At 44.9% G+C, this 14,788-nt stretch overlaps 2 protein-coding genes and 1 long non-coding RNA gene across 10 annotated transcripts; 2 read left to right on the top strand and 1 right to left on the bottom strand.

The window, feature by feature from the left end:
* Positions 1 to 689: 689 nt before the first annotated feature.
* Positions 690 to 1,793, top strand: LOC306812839. The gene is made up of 2 exons (XR_013776913.1): positions 690 to 1,272; positions 1,308 to 1,793. It is a non-coding gene; the product is annotated as an uncharacterized lncRNA (long non-coding RNA).
* A 925-nt stretch (positions 1,794 to 2,718) lies between these two features.
* On the top strand, positions 2,719 to 8,584 carry LOC306812825 (olfactory receptor 4D9-like). The gene is made up of 2 exons (XM_079327698.1): positions 2,719 to 3,033; positions 5,865 to 8,584. Exon 2 carries the CDS (start codon positions 5,874 to 5,876, stop codon positions 6,843 to 6,845), a length of 972 nt encoding a protein of 323 aa, XP_079183824.1. The 5' UTR covers positions 2,719 to 3,033; positions 5,865 to 5,873; the 3' UTR covers positions 6,846 to 8,584.
* Positions 8,585 to 8,605: 21 nt separating this feature from the next.
* On the bottom strand, positions 8,606 to 13,618 carry LOC306812826 (olfactory receptor 10A5-like; the record flags this gene model as incomplete). 8 transcript variants are annotated; one of them, XM_079327699.1, is made up of 4 exons in its annotated part: positions 13,215 to 13,427; positions 12,431 to 12,548; positions 11,986 to 12,232; positions 10,677 to 11,627 (listed from the first exon to the last, which is right to left on the bottom strand). In XM_079327699.1, exons 3-4 carry the CDS (start codon positions 12,001 to 12,003, stop codon positions 10,677 to 10,679), a joined length of 969 nt encoding a protein of 322 aa, XP_079183825.1. In that variant the 5' UTR covers positions 12,004 to 12,232; positions 12,431 to 12,548; positions 13,215 to 13,427. The 8 variants fall into 8 exon arrangements, with proteins under 8 accessions (XP_079183832.1, XP_079183831.1, XP_079183830.1 ...); XM_079327706.1 differs by lacking the exon at positions 11,986 to 12,232 and having other exon boundaries at positions 8,606 to 11,502; positions 12,431 to 12,527; XM_079327705.1 differs by lacking the exon at positions 11,986 to 12,232 and having other exon boundaries at positions 9,159 to 11,627; positions 12,431 to 12,527.
* Positions 13,619 to 14,788: the final 1,170 nt, after the last annotated feature.

The raw sequence follows: 14,788 nt of genomic DNA on the forward strand, positions 1-14,788 counted from the left end.
TAAATTCACACATGCCCCACGTCCCTTTCTCTGCAGTAGAGCCAGAAAAAGTGCATGTTTGGGTGGCAGCAGGCTGAAATCCTGATTGGATGTGTCTGGTTTTGGTGACCTTCAGGAAGCCCTGGTCCCCAGGCTGTGATGCTGAGTACAGGCCTTGTGTTAGCCCAGTGCTGGCATTGCAGTGCTCAGGGCTAGCAGAGTGTTCCTGCAGCCATGTCTGTGCCAGTGCTGTGCACCCCTGCCTTGGGCAGAGGGCTCTGTTCCTTCAGAGCTGAATGCTTCTGTTCAGCCACGTGAAAAGCAGCTGCTCCTTCAGCAGCTGTGGCCCAGGACCCTCCTGTGTGGCCAGTGACACCCCAGCCTGGGGGCCCAGGACCCTCCTGTGTGGCCAGTGACACCCCAGCCTGGTACCCTGGGTTTCTGTCCAAGCTGACACTGCTGTTCCTGTTCTGTTTGCAGGGTCAGCCAGCCCTGGTCTGAGCTGCTGCCCCACACAGACACGTGGACAGTGACACACAGGTGACACTGACAGGGCTGTCAGCCCCAGCCAGGCTGCTGCTGTCAGCACCCCACAGGTGACACCCAGGCACCGTGCACAATGGGCTGGCAGCCTTATGGGACACCCTCAGGGTTCACCAGGGTGTGCACACTCAATCTGAGCACCAGTGTGACCCCTCTGCCCACCAGCACTCCAGCATGGACCACAGCCTCCTGACCCATCCCACAGGTCCCCTCCTTGCCAGCTGCTCCAGCTTGGCACACCAAAGAGTCAGCATCACTCTGCTCATCCCAAAGGCACAGGTATCTCCAGGCACCCACATGGATCCCTTGCCCTCCTGATAACCCTGCCCATGCCTGGAGTCTCCTACTTGCCAGCTGCTCTGAATCACTGCTGCTTTTTGTGGGATGCACCCAGAGTTGCCTCCCCCAGCATGAGCCCACGTGCTGTGAGTGGCTGTTGCACTCCAGCTGTGGCCATGGAGCCCCTCACTGCCTGTGCTCATGCTTGCCCCCCCAGCAGCTGCTCTTGTGAACACCAAGGATTCCTTCCTCAGTGGCTGTAGGGTGAGTTCCCACTGGCTCCAGGAGCTGCTACCACATCTGGGTCTCTGCTCTCCCTATCCCCCTGTCTGACTTGAGGAGCTGGCCCCAAATTTACACATGCTGGCTGCCCAGTAGCTGCACTTGGTCCTTGCAGCACAGAGATGGGATCCTGGGAGGTTGCACACACAGTTACAAAAGGATTAAATAAGCCAGAACTGTGGTAGTCAAGTGTAGAGCTCAGCAGACCAGCACTGCTGGCCCAGGTTTACACTGAACCAGCCTCTTAAAACTGTTTTCTGTGTGACTCCTCTTGGCTGCTCCCTGTCCCTGCATAGTTCCTCAGCAGCTGGCATCCCACTGTGTTCATCCAGCATCCTGGACACTGAACTTTGCATCAACAGCTGCAAAGTCCTAGGCTGCCTGCAGCTTGAGAGCTCCTCAGCTGGTGTGAGTGATTCCATTTGTTTCTGGTTATTGCCTTGTTAATGCTAATTGGTCAGGTTTTATGGCTGTGTCTCCCATTACTTCCCTACTGTAAAAATAAATGTTCTCAGCCTCACACATCTTTATTCTTTTGGGTGGCTCTGGGCTGACTGCTAAGTTGCAACACTGTTAAAGACAGCAAGGCTTAATTCTGAGTTTTCTGTGTCAGCCATAGTTCTGGACCATTTGTATTGTTAGTCTGCTTTACACATTCTTTCACAAATTGTAAGACAGTGATTTCCTAATTAAAGTTGGCATTTCCCTTCCTTGTACCCCTTAATTTCCACTGAACCATGGTTCAGACTTGACTGGAACAATTTTCTGAGGTTTTAGTGTGCTTTGTGACTACCCTGTCCTTTCTCACAGCTTAAAAATTTGTAGATGAAGCTGAAATCCTAGGCAAGCATCTGTTTCTGTCTGTGTCTAGAACAGGTTCTTGGCTTTGCTGCTGGTTGAACCTGCAAAGGGAAAGGTGGCAGCCACATCCCCCAGCCTGGGCAGGGCCCCTGGGCCATCAGGAGTTCAGGCTGGACTCACTGAGCCACTGGCAGTCATTTATCAGCAGTCCTGGCTAACTGGGGAGGTCCCAGCTGACTGCAGGTCAGCAAATGTGACTCCCACCTGCAAGGAGAGCCACAAGAAGAGTTTGGGGAACTGTAAACCTGACAGTACAACCCTGGTGCCAAGAAGGGAACAGATCTTCTTGGGTGCCACCCTATGGTAGGAACAGGAAAAGCTGATCAGGCCTGGCCAGCTTGGGTTTAGGGAAGGCAGGTCCTGCCTGGCCACTGCTCTCCTTCTGTAAAGAGATTTCTCACTTGTGGGTGAGGAAGGCTCTGGATATCATGTAGCTGGATTTCAGTGAAGCCTTTGACTCCATTTTCCACAGTGCTCTCCTGGAGACACTGGCTGCTCCTGGCCTGGATGGGCATTCTCTCCCCTGGGTAAAAACCAGTCTGGGCAGCTGAGTGCTAAGTGTGGGGGGAAGGGAGTTAAACCCAGCTGGTGCCCATCACAGCTGGTGCTCCCCAGGGCCCAGTACTGGGACCAGTTCCTTTTTAATGATCTGGATGAGGGGGTTGAATGCAGACAGCAGCTTGGGTGGTAGTTTTGGGAGGGTGGGAAGGCTCTTTTATTTCAAAGAACAGTTGAACACAAGCTCCAGGGCAGCAAGTCTGTGGTTGGAGAGTTATTATTTGTATTTTTTCATCTGACAAAGGGGAGAAGTGACTACACTGCCATGAAAATTCCCATTTCAGTTCTGCTCCAATTATCACAAGGCTCCTGCATCTGCACATGGTCCTGATCCACATGACATGAAGCTCTACAAGAACTTTTTAATTAGCCCCACGGTGACAAAATCTAGTTTTGCTAATGATATTATTGTTATTCCTTTTGGAATGACCAGAAATGCAAGGTGAGCTGAGATTTTGCTTTCCCATCATTTCCCTTAACAAAGGCATCAGGGATCCAATGAGGGAAGGTTGTTGGAGTCTTCTGTTGGAGGTGGGTTTGCATCCCCTGCTCCTCTGAGTACAGCTGTGCTGTTTTATCTCCTAATTTGAGAATGACATCTCATAGCTTGTGTGAAGTTGGATCACAGAAACAGGAATTTGCCAAAGGTATTTGCTCTTTCTGCCAAAAATACTGGAAGGATGACTAATTCTCCATGCTGCCAGTGACAGTGATTATACTGTGAAAGGGAAAATGACCTGAAATACTCGTGTATAATTTTTAATATTTAATCTTTCTTAACAGAGTCAGCTTCAGAGACCTTCCCCATGTGTTGGGAGAGGTCTGAGGGAAGGCAGCCACCTGTCTCAACATTTATGTATTTCAGGTTTTTGCTGGAGATCAATCTTACTTTTATGTGAGGGAGATTACTGAGGCAAAAGAGAAAGATTGGATTAAGAGTTGAAAGCAAATTGCTTTTTCTTTCCCCCAAACTTCTGTGGAAATACAATTTTTTTTGTGGGAAATGAGAACAAATGGAATGTGTATTGCTAGATAACGCAATTTCATACCAAAGGTGTCTTTCCTTTTTGGATCTGTGGAAGAAATCTGCAATTTTCAAGCAGGATATAGTATTAGATATGTAAGGATTTAAAATTGAATTATCCACTATCACTAAGAAGCAAACTGTGATGGGAAAAAATTACAGTATCCCTGCAGAATATTCATCAGAGGCAATGGAATGTGCAGAAAATTCTCATTTCTGCAGTTCTCTGAAATTCCATTTTGTCAATAGTTTATCAGTTTAACGGGGAAAAGAAAAATGTTTATTCTTCATATGGCTTTTTCCTGTGAGAAATTAGATTTTTGTTTCAGCAGCCAAATAGAGGTAGTAACTTCCCATCAGGGAAATGGCTCAGTCATCTTGGGCTGTGGTGAGCAGCTGTCATCTTCTCTTAGAACTTCCCAAGTGTTTCCAAATTCACTGGCTGTTAAAACATTACTTTTCTAAAACTTGAGACACTGTCTCTGTGATTTTTAACTCATGCCATTTATCTGACTGAAAAGAAATTTGAAAAAGGACTGTGATGCTGAGATCTTTGTAATAATCTATCATAAGGGAAGACCAGAACTTAAAAAGAAATTGGGTTGAGAAAAAAGAAATTGTAGCCTGGCCACAGTGATGCTTCTTTCAGGGTGAGCAAATTCCCTCTCCAGCCTTCTTGACTCTGATGGGAGCTGAGACAGCCACCTCCCTTGTCCTGACTTATTTTTTAGTGTACAGATCACCTGTCCTAATGTAGAGTTACATGTCCAGCCACAACAGTGGGAGTCAGGATTAGGGCAAGCAGGTCTTGTCTGGGTGACTCTTTCGTCTACATTTAGACTGAGAGCTCCATGGATAAGCTTCAGCTCAGCCTAACTTGCAGGTCCTTGCTTTAGGTGAGGTGCATTCCAGGCAGAGATGCTGCTGCCCAAGGTGAGGGCTGGGGTTGATGCTCTGGAGGGAAGGGATGCCACACAGAGGAACCTTGACAGGACAGAAGTGGTTTGGGGCAAAGCTCAGAAAATTCAACAAGGCCAAGTAGAGGGTCCTGCACATGAGTGAGGGCAAACCCAAGGCTGGGCAATGCTTGGATTGAGAGCAGCCCTGCAGAGGAGGACTTGAGGGTGTTTGATGGATTCCACCCACAGCCCAGAAACCAATCATATCCTGGGCTGCACCAAAAGCAGCATGGCCAGAGAGTCAGGGGAGATAATTCTACCACAAACTCCCCTCTCCTGAGAGCTCACCTGCAGAACATGTTCAGCTCTGGGGCCACAAGCAAAAGGAGCACATGGAGCTGCACAAATGGACCATGGACCTCCTGATCCAAGGAGGGACACAGGGATGCTCAGGAGGCTGGAGCACCTCCCCTGTGAGAATAGGCTGAGAGAGCTGGGGTTATTTAATGTATGCAGAGAAGAGAAAGCTCTGGGGAAACCTTTCAGCAGCCTTCCAGTACCAGAAAGTGGCCTACAAGAGAAATACAGAGGGACTTTATACAAAGGCATGAGGTGATAGGAGTTGTTAAGGATACAAGAAGGAGAAGGAGTCAGCACAGTGGGTGGCAGGACTGATATTTGTAGGGACTGTTTGGAGAAATAAGTTGGCATGGATAGTATAAAGTGTGAGATAAGTAAATTTGCCATCTTGCATCTGGGAAAGGACAAGGCTGTGCAGTCAGCAGAGGCTGGTGGCCTGTCCAGGAAGCAGCTTTGGAGATAATGACCCTGGCAGACAAACAGCTGAATAGGAGATGGGAATGTGTTCCTGTCAAAGAAGGTGACAGAGCTCCAGCTCTGCTAGCAAAGGTCTGGCCAGGTAGTGCAGGGAAATGATCCCACTCCTCTGTCAGTGCAGGACTGTGCCAAGGCCACAGCACTCCAGAACAAGAAAGGCAGTGAGAGATACACTTGATTGACTTCCTTAGAGGGCCTCCAAATTAATCACTGGGCTGGATTCAAGCAGAGGCTGAGAGAACTGGGTTTGTTCACCCATACAGAAGAGAAGACAAATGGGAAATCTCATTTCTGTGTATAACTAGCTGATGAGATGAGGATACAGAGGAGATAGAACCTTCCTGGCAGTGTACAACAATAAAATGAAAGGCAACAGGCACTAACTGGAACATCCTAAGTTTCCACTAAATGTAGGGGAATTTGTTTTGGTTTTTTTCCCCTGTAAGACTGGTCATATACTTGAACAGTCCACAGAGTTTGTGAGACATCAGGACTCCCAGAAACCCTTCACAATATAAATTATTCTATAATTCTATGTTTTAATAATTCTATAGTCCAACACCCATTCACATTTATCATCTTTATTGTTCTTGTTTGTGCAGGGATAAAGAATGGAATCAAATAACATCACCACCACTGTGAGAGAATTTGTCCTGCTGGGCCTGACACAGAGTCACAAGCTGCAGTATTGTCTCTATGTGATCTTCTTTCTCATCTATGTACTCACCTGGCTACTGAACTTCACCATCATTGCCACTGTGGCTGTGGATCAGCAGCTCCACACCCCCATGTACTTCCTCCTGGCCAACCTCGCTGTCCTTGACATCAGTGATTCCTCAGTCAACACTCCCAAACTGCTGTCAGGCCTCCTCAGCCAGCACTCCACCATCTCATTCAATCAGTGTTTCCTCCAGGTGTTCTTCTTCCATTTCATTGCAGGTGCAATGTCCTTTTTGCTGGTGGGGATGACACTGGATCGGTTTGTGGCCATCTGCCACCCCCTGCACTACCTCTCCATCATGAGCAGGAGCACCTGCACAGCCCTGCTGGCAGGGGCATGGTTTGGGGGATTCCTTCATTCTATCATACAAATTGCTTTCCTTCTGCAGCTGCCATTCTGTGGCCCAAATGTACTGGACAGTTTCTACTGTGACCTCCCCCAGATCATCAAGCTGGCCTGCACTGACACTCGCAGGGCTGAGCTGCAGATGGTGTTTAATAGTGGAGGGATCCTCATCACCCTTTTTGTAATCTTGATTATTTCTTACTTTGTCATCTTGCTTAAGATAAGGACACGCATCACAGAAGGGAACAGAAAAGCTCTGTCTACCTGTGGGACACAGATTGCTGTTGTGAGCTTAATATTCATCCCCTGCATCTTCACCTATGCCCAGCCTTACAAGAAATACCCTGGGGACAAGTGGCTCTCCATTATTTATACTGTGGTCACTCCAATGCTAAACCCCATGATCTACACACTGAGAAACACTGAGATGAAAAAGGCCATCAGGAGAACACTGGGGAAAATATTTCTGTCTGCAGGAATACAGAAACCAGACCAGATAGTAGAACCAAAGACATAAAATCTGGTGTTTCCATGACAGAACTGTGTTCATCACAGATATTCCTGCTCCTTCAATAAGTGAGCCACTTTCTAGATGTGAGATGGGGACAACATTTGCCTCCCATCAATTTAGGAAGGTCAGTCACGCAGTGTGCAGTAGGGTGGAATGTCTAGGGGCTAATAAAAGTAATAAAAGTAATAAATCCCCTGCAAAGACATCACCATGACACATCCTGGCCATGCAAGGGGCCCTGCCACACCCTGGTTCTCTCCTGTGCAAATCACAGCTGAGCCTTCCACTCCAGCATGGCTCACTTCTCTTTAGCCTTAGAGAACCTGGAAATAAAACAACACCCTTTGGAGATAATGTGACTATAGCAGAGAATATAAAGGTTGGTCTTTGTTGGAGACCTCCAGTTGCAGACATGGAAAATGTCCACAAAATGCCCACCCCACCTCAACAGGGTGAATGCAGTTTTATAATGTAGCAAATTAGCATATTTGAGAAAAATCAATGCTTAGGAGCACAAGAGGTGATGCAATTTCCCCCAGTTCAACCTCCTCTGAATCCTCCCCCCTTCAGATGGAAACTAAACTTTGTTTATAAAAATATGTCTTGAAGAGCTGGTCTCAGTCTTGGTTCCTAGGGAGAACCAAGAGAGGGTAGGGGAATTGGGATGTGTTTTGTCTTTCTGCCAATCAGGGCAGGGAAAAGTACTGGGAAAACTAACTAGAATACAATAATAGACTGCAGAGATGTAAATATATGTGTGAAGAATACAGAGAATATATAAAAGAAAAAGTGCAAAAACCAATTTGGCATCAGCAGGATGGTTGCACATTGCTGCATTAGTAACTTCACCAGCAATGATGAGACAAAGAAAAAAGCATTCTGAAAATGCTTTAGTGGGAGAAAATTCTCAGTCTTGTAAGGATTATTTAGGTTTAGAGCTGTTTAATTCCCTTAGAGGGAAAAGAGAGAAATTAAATCCCTCTTGGCAGTAGAAACAAAAAACTCCTGCAGAACATATACACAATTAATGGGAAGATCAACTGATAAGAGGAAGTTGAACTCAAAATAATAAAAGGATAAAAAGAGAAAATAAATTAATAAAAGCAAACGAGGAAAAACCGCCTCATGCTCATTTTTGATGCTTTGTCAAAAGTCAAAATTTCATGTCATGTCTTGAAATCAAAACATTTCTCAACATTCTTTATTTTTTCCATTCTTCCTTCCTTCCATGGAGAGCTGTAGGGCTCATTGTGCTGGCTGTGTGTATAAACTGAGTGATGTTTAATTTCTCAGCTGATTTCTGTGAGCCCATGCCAGACACTGGGCAAGGGTTTGTCTTTTGTCATAGTTTTCTTTGTCTCTTCAGTGTGCTGGTTGTTTCTGGCTCCAAAGGTGATAATTATAGAATTGTGGCATCAGCTGTGGTTCTGGAGTGCTAACTCAGGTGCCAAGGAGTCTTATTTAAAGCTCTAAGGTGCATGAATTAATTTGTAATTATTTACTCTATTTATTGTTTCTTGTATTATTCCTGAACCATGTGACCTCTAGAAGCCATCATTTAGAATTCTCTTGATCACTTATAATATTAATTCAATAATCCAATAAATCAAACAATCCTTCCTTCCTTGAAAAAATGTATATTAATAAACCCTTTGTAATGCCAATAAAAATTTAAACTCAATATTGATCTTTAATGCCATAAGTTGAATTAAAGAAGCAGCACATTCCAACAATGCTGAAGCTTCAGTTTTGGTTCTAGAGTGAAAAATCAAGCCCTGCACCAGCAACACCCATCTAATGACTAATTTAGCTGTTTTTTTGGAGCTTCCTTAAGGAGATCAATGCACCCATGACAGAGGGGGTTTGACAGAACCATAAACTGTGGCAGGATGTCAAGAGCTCTGCACCCATATCAAGACAGACATTTAAATCAGTGCCAATTTTTGCTAAAAATAGGGAATTAATTAGTTTTTAAATATAATTTCCCAAACACTTCTGAAAGTAATTAATAGAAATAAATGGAAATATTTAAAGACATGATTTTTAAAAATGCATTCTTCCATAAAAATGGAAATCAATAGTTCATGTATTTGGGTTGGGGAGATGAACCCAGGCACAAACTTCAGCCCTGGCCTATTTGTGAAGCTGTGATCCACTGAATGGCATCATTTAACCACAACTTCTCTTTTTTATAGAGGAGAGAGGATGGTGTGAGTTCAGCTCTAGCAAAACCAATGGCTGTGTTTCTCAAAGATCAAAAATCAGTGCTCCTTGCTAGAGGTGAAATTCTGATTTACACCTGTCATGTTTTCTACCACATCAGGATTTATTTGGGGTATCTTTCATGCACATGTGGAAACAGGAAACAGAAGAGATTAATTCAGGAAAAACAGAGATTTGCTGATGGTGTTTGGTGGGAGGGCACTGCAACAGGTATAAAAAAGGTTTATTCCAAATGGATGAATGATTTTGGATGTCTCTTTCTCCTTGGACCAGAGTCTGAAACATCTTAAAAAGAGGCAAAATTAAAAGCTTTAACCATTTGGAATGCAATGTCCCTTGAAGTGATTAACACCACTGTTATTATACTAAAGTAATTAAACTTTTTTTTTTAAAAAATGCTTCTTTAATATTACCTTTCCAAGTAATAAAAAAAGAAAAAAATTCTCTGTTTTCACAGGGGTAAAAGTAGATCAACTCCCAGAAGCAAAGTCTGTAGAAATGTAAATGAAGTTTCATTAACTCTTTCTCCAGTGTTCTAATTATGAAGAAAGAAGGGTTTCAACAATACAGAGACAAGTTAAATTCCCTAGAGGAGTCTAAGCAAACAACATTACCAAATACAATTAATCACTTTGTCATTAACTTGTTGTGAATCTTCTGAAGTTACATTGCCTTTCTCTTTTACAAGCAAACTCATGAAAAAAAGAACATTATACTCAATTATCCTGCCCTTTACTGCCTTCATGGCCAGGTAACTGAGGCAGATGAAGAAGAGACAGCCCTCAAAGGTCAGTATTGGAAAGGAAGATTTATTTTGCTTGACCTCAGTATGGAAAGTACAGTTCGAATGTTGCAGACTCATTCACCAAGCCAGAATTAACTTCAAAACCCTCCCAAATTAATGCTCCTAGGTTGTAGCAGCCCTTTTCTCTGAGTGCCCTTGCAGATATCAGCTAATCCTCTGGAAACTCTTTTCATGCCTGGAGGAATTTCTCCAGCTGAGAATGCAGAATGTTCTCATGCCATGGCTCAGACCCCACAGTGCTTGGAGGGAGTGGGCACTGCACTGTATCAAATGCTGAATTCTTGCTGGAAATAAGGAATGACAGTTAATCTTTCTTTCCTTTACTTTCCCCACACCTTAAATAAAAGCCACAAGGCTCTGAAAGAAGTGAACTAATTTTTTTATCACTTTCATTCACTGGATGTCTTTTCCAGGAAGGAATGGAAAGCATCACAAAGAAGAAAAAAGGCAAAGCAAAACATGTAATCCCTATCAATTAGTGCATGCTTAGCCTGGAAAGTTCACTTAAAAGAGTAATTCTTCAGAGAGAGGGTGAGGTGAACTGCAGTGGAAGTGAGGAGCTCCAGTCTGGATACCTGAATTAGACATGGGAAGTGCTCTGCTTTAGAAGAAATATCTGGTATCTATATTGTACCCCTAAGGAAGAAATTGAGATAGAAATTTGAAATCATTTGCTTTTGAAGCAAAGAATAAAGACAAAATATTTACAGTTGTGAAAGAGATCTTTGTGCCTGCAGCTCCCCCGAGTTGCTAAACCATTAGAACCCACCAAAAATGGAAATAAGGTACATTAATGGATGAGAAAATTTTTATTTCTTCATCAACACAGCCACAACTCTGATTAGTACTTCTTTCACTTCTTTATTCCTCAGGCTGTAAATCAGGGGGTTCAATGTGGGAATTACAGTTGTGTATACGAGAGCAAGGATTTTCTTAGCGTCTTGCGAATCACTGGACTTTGGCTGTAAGTAAATCAAAGTGCCACTGGCACAGTACAAAGTCACAACAGTCAGGTGTGAGGAGCAGGTGGAGAAGGCCTTGTGCCTGCTATCTGCAGAGGAGATCTTGAGGATGCTGGAGATGATGCAGGCGTAGGAGAGCAGGATGAGGCAGAAGGGTGTGAGGATGACGAGCGCGGTGGCCGAGACGAGCTGCCTCTCGTAGGGCAAGGTGTCCGTGCAGGACAGCACGAGCAGAGGGGGGATGTCACAGAAGAAGTAATTGATCCTCCTGGGCCCACACAGGGACAGGGTGAACACCCAGGCTGTCTGCAGCACCGACACCACCGTGCCACTGCAGCAGGAGAGCAGCAGCAGGGCGAGGCAGGTCCGGGGGCTCAGGAGGGTGCTGTAGTGCAGTGGCCAGCACACGGCCACGTAGCGGTCCAGGGCCATGGCTGCCAGCAGGAACCACTCCGTGGCCGCCAGGAAAACCACACAGTACAGCTGAGTGACACAGCCCAGGTAGGAGATGCTCCTGTCCTGGGACAGGAGGTTCACCAGCATCTTGGGGACAACGACGGACGCTGTGGAAATGTCCAGGAAGGACAGGACGCGGAGGAAGAAGTACATGGGGGTGTGGAGGGTGGGGTGCACTGTGAGCAGGAAGATGAGAAGGTTCCCCATGAGAGTCAGGCTGTAAACCAAGCAGATTGGGAAGAACAGCAGGTGCTGGAGTTCTGGGTGGCTGGGCAATCCAGAGAGCACAAATTCAGTCGGCAGAGTGTCATTTCCTGCATCTTGTTCCGCTGCTGGCTCCATCTGGGAGGATCAGAGGGACAGAGTGTCAGAGCTGTAGGCACTGCACCAAGATCACAGCCAGTTCCTCAAACCAGGAGTCTCCTGGATCTAAGGGTGTGACTCTAGAGCAGGCTGGGCTGAGCATATTGAGGAGGCAATGGTGTCACTGCCCTCCACGTGTCATTGCTTCACACAGCCTTCAACTAAGAGGAGCTGGCATTTAAGGGGTGGCTCCATCATGGGTGCAGGGTTAATTGCTCTCCCCCCAGATGTCAGGTCTGTGGTGCCAGCTGGTCCCACAGGCACTTCCTGCAGTGAGGGGAACACCCAGATAAACACTGAAACACCCAGAGACCAAAGAAAGAAGAACTTTTGTTACCTTAGGGGCAGTGGGCATTGCTCTTTGCACTCTGTTTCTCCTGCTGAGTGGGCTGACAGGACAGCAACCTTCCTCCAAGACATCTGAAATTATCTTTAGAGCAACTCAACTTCAGATAAAGCCAAGGAAGTTCAGGCTGCAGGAGGCTTTGGCTCATATTCACATCAATCCCCAGCTGTCAGTGGGACAGAAATACTTCCAGGAGCCCAGCTTTGGGGAAAGCACACCCAAATGGAGCAAGCAGAAGCTGTGAAAGGAAGACCTGAACCGACTCCTGTGCACCAAAACACCCACAGATCAAAGAAAGCAGCACCAAAGAAAACCAAACAAAACATTCTGTCTGCAGGCAGGCAAGGGAAGAAAGAATAATTCAAGGCAGAGGTACCCACAGAGAATGATGAGCAAGTACAGAGGGGGAAGCCCAGGACCTTCATTCATGACTCACACTGTTCCTCTGAGGAGTGTTGCTGTGTGTGGGATGTTCACACAGTGCTGGACCAGCTCTGTGCTCTCCTCACTTCCCAGGATGGGAAACTGAGGCACTGAAGGAGAGAAGAGATCTGCTGCCACAGGAGAAAGGGGTGGTTAATTCTGTGTCCCTCAGATTCAGCATCTCTTACCACAGGGGCCACCAGCTACTGCCCTACACCAGAAAAATCTCAAGAACAAAATGCATTTTGGCATCAAAAATGTGTCCATGAGCAGGGACAGACATTTTTGCTGACTTCAACACACAAGCACAATAAACTAACTCCCAATATTCTCAGACATTTGATGGTCTGATGTATTTCTGGGTTTGACTGTTTCCATTAATATAGGAATGAAAGGACACATTTCTCAGTGATATCTCAATACAGCCTATAGATGACAGATAAAGAATGACATAAAAAACTCCCTGCAGTCTCTAACTGCACATTCACATTGGTTTTCTTAATTGTTAGATCCATGTGGCTTAAGTGGAAATTCTGCTCTCCAAGCCCATATGAAAGTTTTAGTCTACTGCTGTGATCATTAGCACTTTATTAAAGTCAACAACACTCACAGCAGCCACTGTTTTACTGACAATTAATCTTTTATTCTCTTACTCAGAACACCTCTCAGAAACAACCCTCAATTTATGTGATTTGTGTGTAGTGGCTTTGAGAGCCTTCAAGTAAGTTTTGGCCTTATCTCTTCCTTGGATTTTCTTTATACATTCACAAGAGACATTTTGAAGTAAAGTGTCTTACCTCCAGCAATTCTGCCATCCAGTGCCTCCAAAATGGGTCATTCAAATTTTGATAGAAGTATTTCCCGTGTTTTCTTACATTATCAACAGTATTGGGCTGATGATTCCTTCTGTCATCTTACACTGCAGATTAAAAATTACATTTTAAATGCAGATGATCTTCTGCCACAGCTGGAATAATCTATTGACATTAGCACATGACATATCCCATAGAGAGGAAGAAAAGGAATTTGTTAGATTAGTTTCAACTCAGTTGAATTGGCTGCACCTGGAGAGGCAGAGACCTCAATGCATCTCTATTTCTTGGCCATGAAGGGAACAGCTGAGCTGCCTCTGACACCTGGCTTAAGTAAAGTCTCTTGAAATCCCTAAAGCTCCTACCAGTGGGATTGATTTAATCTGATTTCAGAGTTGTCAGGGATGGTTGTTCAGAGCTGTGCCCCCTCTGTGGGCAAGGGATGTAGCAAATATCCTTACAAAACAGCACAGAAATGCTGCTCTGGACTGCAGCTTCAGCCTTCCCTCCACTGTCTGCAAAGTGGGACCTTTAAAGAGGGACCTCTTCAGACACAAGCATCTCATGTCTCACACGTGTAAGGCTATGAACCCTCTATCCCCAGCAGCTGGGGACTGATTGTTGATCTGAAAGGGCTGAGCAGCAGCTGGAAACATCAAGGGATGGGAGACTCCAAGGACAGAATTAGCCTGATGTTGCCTTTGTTTAATTGGACTGGGTGCCTCTGGGGGCAGAGCTGTCTCTGGTAGGAGAGTTTTCATTCAACTACAGAACTCACATTTCATTCTTCGGTCTTAAATAACTGCTTGCCTACTGTGAATCCTTCCTTCCCTTCCTTCCCTTCCTTCCCTTCCTTCCTTCCATCAGATTTGATTGGAATTTCATGAATTAAATCTGTACCTAGTACCAACCTAAGCAGCATCACCCTGATGTGGTCAGAGACATCTGATCTGGGAAAAGACTGATAAATGAACTAGAGAATGAGGACCAAATTTGCATCAAAGACAAAGGTTCAATAGCAAATAGGAGATTGTAGTGAAAGGGGAAATGAAGTTTCTTCATTCAATGACTGAATCTTTCAATTTCACAGAATTTTCTTCTTATCCATACAAGAGAGGTTAGCAAACAGAGATTTCTTTTCTGCAGCCATTTGATGGCATGCAAATGCTGGTGACATTCTGAGCCAATCCCCCTGTGTGGTCAGCAGAGAGGAAAAAACACTCTAAGGATGGAATTTTCCAGATCTCCCACCACTTCTGAAATTGTACCTTGAAGGCTTTTGGTAAATAAGTATGGCCTCCTATTTCACCTGAGACTACCCATTGATAATCTCTCTAATATTTATGGTTTTTAAGTTTTCTAATATCAAATTGGAACATTGGTAAAGAACACACAAATCATTAATCAAATCATCATTTAGCATTATGAGAAATTACTCCCCATGATTATGTGCTCAGTCTCAGGACAGTGGCCATGATTTCCCTCTTTTCGTGCTAAGATTTACTTTTTTCAGACACTAAAACAGCAGAAGCAGCCTAAGTACATAATGGTAGTATGGC

The sequence above is a fragment of the Erithacus rubecula genome (assembly GCF_903797595.1).
Source record: "Erithacus rubecula genome assembly, chromosome: 27".
Classification (NCBI taxonomy): Eukaryota; Metazoa; Chordata; class Aves; order Passeriformes; family Muscicapidae; genus Erithacus; species Erithacus rubecula.

Coding starts and splice junctions, on each gene's coding strand:
- LOC306812825 (XM_079327698.1), top strand. CDS start 5,874: ATGGAATCAAATAACATCACCACCACTGTGAGAGAATTTGTCCTGCTG.